General features: G+C 40.7%; 1 protein-coding gene across 6 annotated transcripts in view; it reads right to left on the bottom strand.

The window, feature by feature from the left end:
* Window positions 1–12,170, bottom strand: part of pcdh15a (protocadherin-related 15a) — a 222,534-nt gene that overhangs the window by 79,608 nt on the left and 130,756 nt on the right. For all 6 annotated transcript variants that reach the window (XM_038737732.1, XM_038737727.1, XM_038737729.1 and 3 more), the window contains 4 exons: window positions 11,708–11,840; window positions 10,092–10,171; window positions 4,371–4,464; window positions 308–436 (listed from right to left, as the gene is read on the bottom strand). In XM_038737732.1, the coding sequence (XP_038593660.1) occupies window positions 308–436; window positions 4,371–4,464; window positions 10,092–10,171; window positions 11,708–11,840 (436 nt within the window). The remainder of the gene's footprint in view (window positions 1–307; window positions 437–4,370; window positions 4,465–10,091; window positions 10,172–11,707; window positions 11,841–12,170) is intronic.

Here is a 12,170-nt window from a genome sequence, read left to right as displayed (position 1 = left end):
ATCTACAACAGTAATTGGAAAAGTCTGGCTGCTCAGTGGTGCTGAACCAAGCCAGTCAACAGGGATGCATCTCTGGGTGACAAATCTGTCCAACATTGACCATGTTGGAAAATGAAAGGAATTTTTGTTGTAATAGGTAACAACAATGAGAAATGAGTTACATTTGTGACTCAGTGGTCTATACAATTTATAAGGGATGACAACTGAGGACAGAACACATGTGATCTACTGTGGCTAAAAAAGAGGGATATGTGGATGGTAGTGAAACAAAGGCTTTTTCATTTCAAAAGAACAATGTCACACTTACCCTGACTTGTCCTACAAACAAATTGGCTTGTTCTTCTTGGACGGTAAAATTTGTGGGCATGGTGAGGTTGAACACAGGGTCATTATCGTTGACATCAGTGACGACTATGTTCACAGTAGTAGTGGATGTCTAAAAAAATAAAGTGAGATAAAAAAACAAAAACAATGTTAATCAGTATTTCTTTATATTGAGTGTTAAGTTTTCACATTTACAGACCATAAACACAGCATAAATATGCAGACAAACATAATAATACATTTGGATAAAATGTGGAGCAAACTTGATGATGACAGGTTAGGGAAATTAGATTCTCTCATGCTCAAGAAGCAATTTTCAAAGCATTAGAATGAAGAAAAGTCGACTGCTAGAAACTGACGATTTTAAGTCCTTTTGGCATTGTGAAAACTAAGATAAACAAAAGGTATAAAACAGCACACATTCGCAGCTGTTTTTATGAGCTTTCATTATGCATTAAAGATACCCAGCTTTTCTTTTGTTACTGGTTAACCAAAAAAACAACACAATAGTAGCCATACATTAAATAAAAAGAAAGTATATGCAGACTAAATGCTAAACTGTATTTGCTGTCAGAAACTTCCTATCAGGAAACCACTGGCATTTCAAGATGACACAGATTCTAGTGTAGGTATGCAGTGAAAATGTCATCAACCATCCAGATAAATTGAATGCAAATAAGCGAGAAAGTTAGGAGGAATTGCCACTTCGCCAAAATTTGTGGCTGTAGACTCTTAAGAAATGTTTGTGTGTTTTTATTATGTTTTTTATGTAGGTTTGTTTGATTTCAAAGCTTATTGGGCAAAGCAAATTCCCCCCAGCATCATTTGAGGTGTCCATTAATTTGAAGGGCCAGTGTCTACCAATATACTGCCATTAACCTTCAAACAAGGGCACAGTTCACACACCTACAGCATTCCTATAAATCAACATAGAAAAATGGCTGAATATGTGCAAACTATAATCTTTCAGTGCACTGGGACAAAGCTGCATTCAAATAATGGCATGAATGGTCTGGGGACATAGAATGGGTGGGTTGTGGGAGGAGTTGGCCCTTGCAAGAAATAATACATCCCAGAAGACATCTGTTTGAAGTTGCCCTGGCAGATGAGACATTCAGCAACACGTCACGAAGGAAATGACCTAGTTAATGTCACCTTCATCTCACTGTCTATTGGGAATTCCTTCACCATTGTTGTTTTCTTTGTTCCGGGTTCTGAGACGTACATAATCAGCCCTTTCATGTACGAATTGACATGGCAACCCATGCTGAAAACCATCACACTCCATGCCTCTTTTGCTCTATTCACTTCTAAAATAGGATACAAGAGGACGCAGCTCACCATCAGTGTGGTGATGGGATCTACTTATTTTTCATTTCACAGAAGACCTAAAGCTAATTACTGTCTCCAAGCTGGCGTGGGTGTTCTTATCAAAGCCAAAAATCCTACCTCTATGGCCACAAGTGTGATTAATGAGCTGCCATTATTTATTTAACATAAAATAGATGGAGCTCTGTGATGTCTCGTCTTCTATCCTCACTGTCTCAAAGATCCAGAGGTGGCTGATGGTGCTTTGCCTTTCAAGTGACAACCATGACCAGAAGCCACGTTGCAAGGACTGATATGATCAGGCTGTTAGGAGTCATGTACTCCCTCCTTGGAGGGCAAGAAGAACAGCTTTATCCAGAGTCCCTGGGTGAGTTTCTGGGATCAGAGTCTGTTTGGCGGTTATGAGTACAGCTTGCACAGCTGAGAATACAAATTTTGAATTGGTCACACAGATTAGCATAACTTGGTTAGCACACTAGTAGAGGTAAGAATTAAAATTATGAAAAAGTATGAAAAAAAAAAGTTTGTGTGTGCGGTCAGATTTAACTATATTCAAAGAGAAGTAGCACCAGGGGGTAAGATGGCTTGCTTCGCTCCTTGTGTCAGGTTCCCATGGTTACCAAAGTTCTGTGCTAATTACACATCTGAATCCCCAGTGTCACCCTTCTTTTCTGTCCCCTCCTGCTGTGCTTATTTTGATCCTTTCCCTGTCTCCAGCCTTCCCCGCGTTACTACATCTCACTGAATGAGTTTCTCACCTCCACCCTCCTGCAACCCTTTCCCGCTCTCCGTCATTTGACTTCCTTTCTGTTCTGACGGCATTTCTTCCTAGCTGTGACATTTAGTACACACGAATCAGCCAGTAATTTACTCTGTGAACACACACACACACGCACACACACACACACACACACACACACACACCCCAGGTAAAGGGTGTCAGTTTGTACAACCTGTCCATCAATATCAGGACAAAGAGCACCAGCTTGTGGTTACCTCATTCTGTGAGGTAAAGCCCCATCTTACACTCTCTTTATTTATTTGCTCTTTTCTCTCTGACCCTGTCGCTGTCCATCACCTCTGCCCCTCCCTCTCTCTTTGCACTCCTACAGTTCTGGAGCACTCACAAATACTGGGACACGCTGGCAGCACATATGCTTCTTATATAGCTCCACTTGACCAACACACGTAGTCTGCCAACAGATGAAAAGGAGCTGTAGTTCTGAGTGTTTATGCGTGTGCAGGTGAGATGGGGGCAATCAACATCACTCCTGTGACAGCTCATCAGCTAATGTTCAGTACATATCACAAGCCGCATCTTAAAAAGGAAACCTCATTTCACCTCTGCCTGGAACAGAGACAGCTGCAAAAATTGAGCCAACTGAGGTGAAGTCTAATTAAATTAAGACGGTTTATATGATTATCAGCTCTCCGTGGGAGACGGAGCAGGCAGTATTCACTTTCAGTTAGCGTATCTGCTGTTACTCTAGCCTAAGTTATAGAGACAGCTCTGTGAATGTAAAAATCAAAACTCACAACTACTCATGATGATTGTACAGTACAATTAAAGATCAGTTTACTAGTCATGGTACTACTCGGGTGAAAAAAAGCCATACAGTCTCTTCTGTAGCTCTGCAGCTTTCTCAAGTCTGAGAAAATCACTCTGATGATGTCACAGTGATGTCATCAGGGTAATCTCTGTTATTAATGTGTCCGGTCCAAGCTTGGGCTGGGGCACCATACATTTACAGAAAGCATGAGTTTGAAATATGTGGACATTTAATTGACAAATAGAGTCGAATAAAAAGATGTGATCAGCTGCATGATGGGAAATGTAGGATCCAGTGTTTCTTTTTTTAATGAGTCATCAAATGTGACAGAAGGGCAATATTAAATCACTTGAGACTTAACATTTTGCTTTGGATGTGGTACTGCTCCAAACCGCTGTGTGTGGCTGCTAAAAATCTTAATAGCAAGATACAACAAAACTACTTCTTTCCACTAGTTTGCAGCTACAGTATATCCATGCATTGAATTTGTTTTAATTTGTTTCTTATTCAGTATCTGCTTTGATAACTCAAACTCTAGGTAAAATACACGCCTTCAAAATGTACTTGTCAGATGCAGAATTTTAACAGCATGCTGTAAACATACATTTACACTACAAACATTGATGCTAGAAGCAGCAGTGAAAACCATTAACATTATTGCAGGGCAGTAATTGCTCATTGCCTTGGTAACTGCATAGCCGAACACTTGGTGAGTGAGAATCAGTCAGGTTTGAATAAAGGGAAATGACTGATGGAGTGACAGGCCCGATGTCAGTCCTGATGAGCACATCTGTGCTGTAGGAAAAAGCCTAACACAATGCACACTTGTATTGTCAGCAGTCCTTTTTTCAGCAGCGTTTGTCAAGCAGTGAAGAACTCCCACTCAACAGGTGACCAAAGTCACAAAATTATAATTTCCACATACAGTATATGGACTTATATGAGCAGGCAGTCCAATAATGTGTGAAACAATCAAAGGGTAAACATTCAAATGCACTATTAGATTTTCCAGACTAATGAAGCACTCTGGTTCAGTGAGCCAAATTTCTAAGCTAATAAGCTTATATGAGAAGGACTTATTTGAGCTTAATGTGCTCAAAATGTTTGAGGAGCGTCGACCACATGGAATCAAGCCAGCAGTTTAATAAAGGGGGTTGTGTGCCTTACCCCTCCAGGGTTGCCATCCGAAGCTGTGACAATCAGACGGTACTGATCTGTGGTCTCTCTGTCCAGAGGCTTTCCCAGAAGTAGAAGGCCAATACTGTAAAGAGGGGTCAGAGAAGACACTTGTATTACTAATACACATACAATTACAGACCTCACAAAAAAGGAACACAATATGGGGCTATGTGTAGTAATATTCCTGCATTACTTGTGAGTGTCACATCAAGAAAAAGCAATTATTTAAATGTGTCTATAGTTTTGAATACTTTATCGCTGATGCAACAGAGTGTGATGGAGAAGGCTGCACTCCAGAGTTTATTTACTTCCAGATAAGACAGATTTATAAAACATGGTCGATGATAGAGGAGGATGAGTTTAGGGAGAAGAGCAGGTGGGCTTTTAAATGCTCCCACTCTGTCTTTCTCTCTCTATAGCCCGCCTCTTGCTCCCAAAGCACATGGACTACAGACAGAAAGATTCATGTTTTCTTTCCAATGACTGCAGCAGACACAGCGGCCCCCCTGCTCGTTCACAAGGTATAATTTGGCACTCTGGCATTCTAAAATGGGGATGCAATCCCGAGCAGAACACTGAATTATCTTTGTTTGCACACACAGGCACAGAAGACACGTGAGTGCAAGTGCAGACACACACACACACAACAATTTCCCTGCCACACTCAGGAGAGCCTCTGCCAGAATCGTAAATGGAAGGAAAGACGAATGCATCTGAACGCACTCCTAGATTAATGCCCATCGCAATTCCCTGCTGTCCCCCTGCTCCCTCACATTTCTAATTTAAAACTCCTTTGGCCAAACAGTCCAAGCAGAACCTGACCGCTACTTCTTACCTGCCTCTCTGGCCCATAACCACCAACCTATAGAGCTTCATCTTGAAATCTGACAGGAATTACTGAAACCCTGATTAACACTATTTCTCTAAGCAGTTGCCCCCAAGTTATTGCGTACACATTCCTACTTTGAATCTAACACACCTGATGATCGGTGGTTTAAGAGGGCAAACATAGCTTTCTACAAACACCATCAAAAGGCACTACTGCCTGCTGTGCTCATGTTTGTTTATATAAAAGCACAAGCGTAGAAAATAACCTCCTTTGTGCTCAATGAAGCTGAAGGTACAGGAAATTTTGATGTGAATACGATTATGAAGATATACGGTGATAATTGTCATAATTACTGTGATAATGATGATGATCTCGATGGTGATGATGACAAAGATTAGAATGATTAATGCCACTTAGCCAGCCTAGGGAGTTCAATCCTTACTAGAGCTGGAGTCCTGAACTACACTTGAGCGGCTGGATCTGAGAGGTTCACTGATCATGTGTGATAACGTCTTACCTCCTCTCCCCATCCACCACAAATGAAAAGATGTTGTCAGGACAGGTAGGATGCTGTACACAGCAACATCTAGCGTGACAATGGTGCAGGTTAGAGTCTATCCATCCCAGTCACACCAAGTCAGTTGATCTTTCATTCCACTCAGATCATGTCTCTTTAAGATAAATTGGACTTGATGTACAGGACATTATTGCCAGGTGTCATGAATGTTTCACCTCAGACACAATAACTCTGATATACTCTCACTTAAGATAAGTGATTCCACAAGGGGAAATTAAAGACCCCTTTGTGACATCAATTTGTACTTAAATTGTAATATCTAAAATACTTGTTCTGAGTCAATTTATTTAGAACGGACTCTGTGTTTTGTTTCAAGGAGCAATAAAATTTTTACCTTATCTTGAACTGTTTTTCAATTTCACTTTGAAGCTAGAGAATCGGCTGCCAACTGGAACACAAGGCCACACACCGGCATTAGTATCAAAGTTGGCATAGCCTCTATATTAGGCAAAAAAAAAAAGCTTTGGCTTCAAAGTGTATGTTGGCGTCAACAAAGAAGAATAGCAGTTAGAATAGCAGTAACATCTGTGAATTATATAATTCACGCCAAGTATTGTGACGAAGAAACACATTTTCAGAATAAAAATAAACTTTTCACTGCTCTCTGTTGGACAAACTATGTAATGATGACACTGACACTGCTTCTAAAAAATCTCAAACCTAGTTTGGCATTTCTCTACTGCAATTTCTTGTCACTTACTGGCCCACATATACACTATATCCATATATCTGTGGTAAGCTAATATCGGCCTGGCTGATTTATCTAGCTCTATTTACAATTGTGAAACTATGACAGTAAACTTCAGTAAACTGTATAATTAAAGTTCAAATTGTAGTTGATCGGAGTTCAGGTTAATTAATATTTGAGTTTATATTTCTGTATTTGATATATAGGTTGTAATAAATTTTTACATACGCTGAGCCACTGATTCGAGGCTGCGTCCTGCTCACTATAATGGTGAGTGAATCTGAAGCAGTTCCACCTCCCTCAGGGGACCCTGCCCCATTTACAGGCAGTTTTATACTGGAGAGCTCATTATTCATAATAGCAGGATTGAACCAGGCCCATATGTAGCCTGAATCTGAACATGCAGCAATGCAAAAACCTCTTCACTGAATCATATTGGAGGATTGAAAAATGAGAGCGTCAAGAAGGGCTCTGTATATTGCACACTCATCAAGTGTACAAGCTAATCATTCTTTGATTCATCATGTGCTACATCAGCACCAGCTTGAAGTTATTATATTATAGGTTGTTGAGAGCTTGTGAGGGCACTGTAATATTCTGCCACAAAAAGAATGGACTGAAGGAGAATGTTTTTATCTATTTCAGCCATATCTGGTTTAAGAGATTACAGTAGCATCGCCAACAATAGCAGTCTCCCTTTATTTTGCTCATGTCACTATAGTTTTGCTTTCCGTTGCCACTATGAAACCATAAAGTCCGTAAAACAAACTATTATAACATTGTGAAACGGATTAAGGGTAAACTAATGGCAGGGATACAGTGCTGCAACACAAGTGTGTCCTTGCATAGCTGGGAGACAGAGGATGCAGACAAAGGAGGTTTTAATCAATTAGCGAGAAACGTGTCTGGCAGGGTCCTGCATTTTCAGTCTCTCCACGTCATTTATCTCTATATTCAGATATATATTCTTTATTGTCCTCTATATAGGACATCTGTTTTCGCAGTCTGTACACAAAATAACACTCAAAACAAGTTATAAAGACACAAGAACATTACAACATAAATCTATTGTAGTATGCCCAGGAACATTTAGAGCACTTTAGAGCTGAGGGCACCAAAACCTCTCCCAAAATGTTTTTTTTTTCTTTTTTGCAGATTTGTTGTCTGTATCTGGGACCAGAGGGGAGGAGGGTAAAACGTGGGTTAAGAGGATGGCAGGGGTTGTTTGCTGCGGTCAGTGCTCTCTGAGTGGTGGTAGTGTCGATGAGGGCTGGCAATTTGGAAGTGCGGGGACCAGTTGCTTTAGAAGATATGTTATTGATTTTCAGGAGCTTGTTTCTATTGGTGAGGGTGAGCATGGTTAAATAGCAGGTGGCACAGCACATGGGCTGTAGGATGGGTTCAATAATACTTATAGAAGAAGCAGGAGGTGGAATTTGACTGAGAGAGCCCTGGTTTTGCGGTTGGCAGAGTGTCTTTGTTGGCAGATTTTATGGACGTCTGTGATGTGGTGATCAAAGTTCAGTTTATTATCTAGGATGATGCAAAGGTACTTAAAGCTCCCCACCAGCTGGCCATTGATGGAAGTGGGGCAATGAGGGGTGGTGAGTTTATTACTGGTCTCAAAGACGGGCTCCTTCGTCTTGGTGACGTCGAGGAGGAGGTGACTGACTGGGCACCACTGGGTGAAGTGGGCAACAAATTTTTGGTAGGTTGTGACCAAGTCCCTGTCTGTGAGGAGAGCGAGTATGGCTGTGTCATCAGAATATTTGAAGTATTTTGTAAATGAGGAGGGGCTAGGACAATGATTGGTGTAGAGTGTGTATAGAAAGCGACTCAGCACATAGCCTTGGGGGGCTCCAGTGTTGAAAGTGATGATGTGATGGTACCCACCCTGACTGCCTAGAGTCTGCTACTGAGGAAACTGTAAGGATAAGGAGTAAAAATCTATAAAGAGGATTTGCCTGCTTATTTAAGAGATGGTAAAAGGCACTGACCACTTTACTATTTTATTTATTTTCCTTACTCCAGACAAGTGGTAAAGTAAGGTGGGTTTCAAATGCTGATGGTGAGTTTGAGAGGTAAGCTAAGATATTTGGGGTCCTTTTCCATTCCAGAAATATTTGGTGTTTGATGCCCTATCTTCTCTCAGACAGCAACAGGCTGAGAATGGGACAGAGCTGGAATGAAAGAGGAGTAGAACCAAACTTCAGCAATCAAATATACTTTTCTGACTTACCTTCTGCTAGGTCTGACTTTTCACCTCCTCATACCACTGAGAAATATATTAGTATCTTAAAATTTTTTAATCAATCCCAAAACGATAGACTCTGATCTAAAATACATTTATTTATACAGCATACATAGCATGCATTAAAAAGTCTAGCTGATCTTTGGCTGTATCTGGAAGTTGCCTGACTTTTCCCTGGATTTGTATTCTTCATATTTGCACTCTATTTTGACCTAATATTGTTATTTTCTTTGTCCATGTTATTTTACTATAACTTTTTCTTTCTACCCTGTACATATGACATCTACTGTATGTCTCTCTGTCCTGGTGCAGGTGTCCCCCTTATAAAAAGTTTTTCTTATTCAAATCACTCTTGAGGCAGATTTGTGATTTTAGGATACAAAAATAAAATGGACTTGACAAGCAAATTGGATTCATGGGCACAAATAACTGCCCCAGGCTGCCAGTGAGGGTAAATAAATGTGGTTTTCAACTTGGTTCATTGGAATTCTTTATGTTGCAAACAACACCAGTGTTCATCAAACAAAGTTTGGTATTAATAAATCAGCCAAAACCAATAATTGGCAAATCAAAATCTACTCTCTACTATCACCAATTGCACATCATTTCTCTTCTCATTCCTTCTTCCCCGCCACCATCACTCACTCTGGTAGTCTATATCAGAGGAAAGCTAATGATGATAGTCAGACCCTGCCTGGTTTGTTCCATGGTCATCACAGTGAAGGGAAGAACACTGTGTCTCAATGCATTATAACTGTTTGTATATGTATAGCCTTTACACTTGAGAGAACATGAAACACAAAAGTGTACTGACAATTCATAGCGGAGTTGTCCTTTTGGTTATGTCTCTTAGATACCAAGATCAATAAAGTGTTTGATAAACCAGCCAGTGTTCACAAGAGCTTTGTCTCAATAAACTTTTGAACTGATGTCAGCATTTGAAGAGTAGCCCTTGCAGTTTATCAGGGTCTTGTTATGTTTAATAAAGCATTTTACATCCATCCATTAACCATGCCTGCTTATCCTGTTCAACATGCATGAGAGGTGGGGCACACCACAAAAACACTCCAACACCAACAAATTATTTACATTCTCCAGTTCACCTACAGTAATCGGAATGCTGTTGAGAGGAAACCAGGGAACCTGGAAGCGACAGATGCAAGACTAACATACACTATTTCCTATTCCTACTTTCATTTCAAAATCAGGTTGTCACAGGATCTTATGAACAAAGTGCTGTTGATCAATAATTCAGTAGCGTTTCCATCCATCCATATATCTATACAACCACACTTGCATCTCTAGTAGGCCCTGATGGGAAAACGTTATGGGGCCCGTCTGTACTAAAATATATCTGGACTTACGTTTCAGAGAGGTTGAAGACCTTCTGGGAATCTCCACTCACAATGCGGTATGTGATGCGGTCATTTTCTCTGTCTGTGGCCTAGGGGAAGGAAAAGAAAAGCAGGACCTTGAAGATTATATAGTACCATTAAAGCTGAAGGCTATGAGATATGGTAGTTAAGCAACATGGATGCTGGACGGATTGCATGCTGGAGAGTGAAATGTGAGAGAAAAAAAATATTCTGTTGCTTAAAACTGCAATTTTCCTTAAAGGGGCATTATGGTGTTTTCAGCGGCCACTAGCGGTGCGGTTTTAAGATTGCAACCAGGCGTGTGCTCATATGCGTGCTCGCTTGAACTCATTAAATTAGCCCCTCGTCCACGTTCAACCTACATGCACGAAATTTTCTGGGGACATGTATCATATTAACACGCACAAAAAAGCCTCAAGAACCCATACCCTAAACTCAACAGGAAGTCGGCCATTTTTGGATGATTTACACACACCGTACTTTAACGAACTCCTCCTAGGGATTTAGTCCGATCGACTTCAAATTTCTGCTGTGCCTTCTAAAGGCATTGACGATGAAAAGTTGTGCTATCTGTGAGTTTTCATCAATGGGCGTGTCCGTGGCGTCAATGATTCACCGTGAAACAGGAAGTTATTATAACTTCGGTGTGCATGCTAACATCTGCACCAAACTGTACATGTAGGATGAGAGTCCCGCCCTGAACACATGTACATGCTGATATTCACCCACAGTCATAGCGCCACCTGCTGGCAACAGGAAGTAACCTTTAACGAAGCGACCCCCGCCGCACGTTTGACCTACATGTATGAAATTTCTGTGGCACATGTATCATGTCCAGACGTACCAAAAAGCCTCTTGGAGCGATGCCCTAAACCCAACAGGAAGTCGGCCATTTTGAATTTTACGGATATTTTTGGATGATTTACACACGTACTTTAACAAACTCCTCCTAGGGATTAGTCGGACTGACTTCAAATTTCTGCTGTGCCTTCTAAACGCATTGAAGAAAAAAATAAATAAAATCTTTACAATTTCAATAGGGACCTCGCACGGTTCGTGCTCGGGCCCTAATAAATAAATCTCTTCAGTTTCAATAGGGACCTCGCACGGTTCGTGCTTGGGCCCTAAAAAATATATATATAAATAAATAAAAATAAAAATAAAATAATCTTTACAGTTTCAATAGGGACCTCGCACGGTTCATGCTCGGGCCCTAAAAATGTAGCATCATACTGAATGCCTCATTAAAAACCAAATGCTCCTATTTGCTTGTACCTTGTGTGAGTGTGTGTAATTCATAGTTTTCAGTCACGTGACATGCGTGGTGACCTGGAAGGCAAAACAACAGAACAAGATAGCGGCTCACTCTGTGACTCTCCTGTAGAGATGCCGCAAAAGCAGTCAAATTTTATTTGGATCACATTTCAACTTAAGAAAAAGAAAGATATGAACACAAACTGCAAGTGTTGGGCATATCCAATTCATATAATGTTACAGCATCCGCTGCTGCATTTCTACTGTTAAAAACCGCCAGGTCCCTGCCGCTGCTTGACTGCGGTATGTTTGTATGTGTGAAAACTATGAATTGTGGGTTATTTACTCACCTGCAAATTAAGCAGAATAGCTCCTATCCTCATGGCTTCACTGACTTCGAGGCTGTAGGTGAGGAGAGGGAAGCGTGGCGGGCTCTGGTTGTTGGGTGGCAAAACCTCAATGTACACTGTAGTGATGGAACTCCTGGCAGAAGGAAAAGCACACATCAGTCCACTGACAGCACCAGTTTCTCCTTGATAACCTGTTGAGCCATACTGAAGTACCTTGCCTACAGCATAGTGAGAAATATCCATAATATATAATCCCACACCAAAGCTCTCGAGTGGAGTTTTGCTTGCAAAATCATAGACAAAAACTCAACATGTTTTGGTCACATTCCTTTTAAAAGGGATCTGCCTTACAATTGTATCATGAAAGTTTCTTTATACATTTTTAAGGGTATGACAGTGCAGGCCTTTCATTCATGATTTGTTGAAAAATTCACTTGCTTAAAATCAGCCATCTTATTCTCAT

This window comes from Micropterus salmoides, unplaced genomic scaffold, assembly GCF_014851395.1.
Source record: "Micropterus salmoides isolate LMB-PRFRI ecotype aquatic unplaced genomic scaffold, ASM1485139v1 Ms_hic_scaffold_22, whole genome shotgun sequence".
NCBI classification, from domain to species: Eukaryota; Metazoa; Chordata; class Actinopteri; order Centrarchiformes; family Centrarchidae; genus Micropterus; species Micropterus salmoides.
Note: the sequence above shows the minus strand (reverse complement) of the source record. Positions and strands in the feature narration are given on the sequence as shown.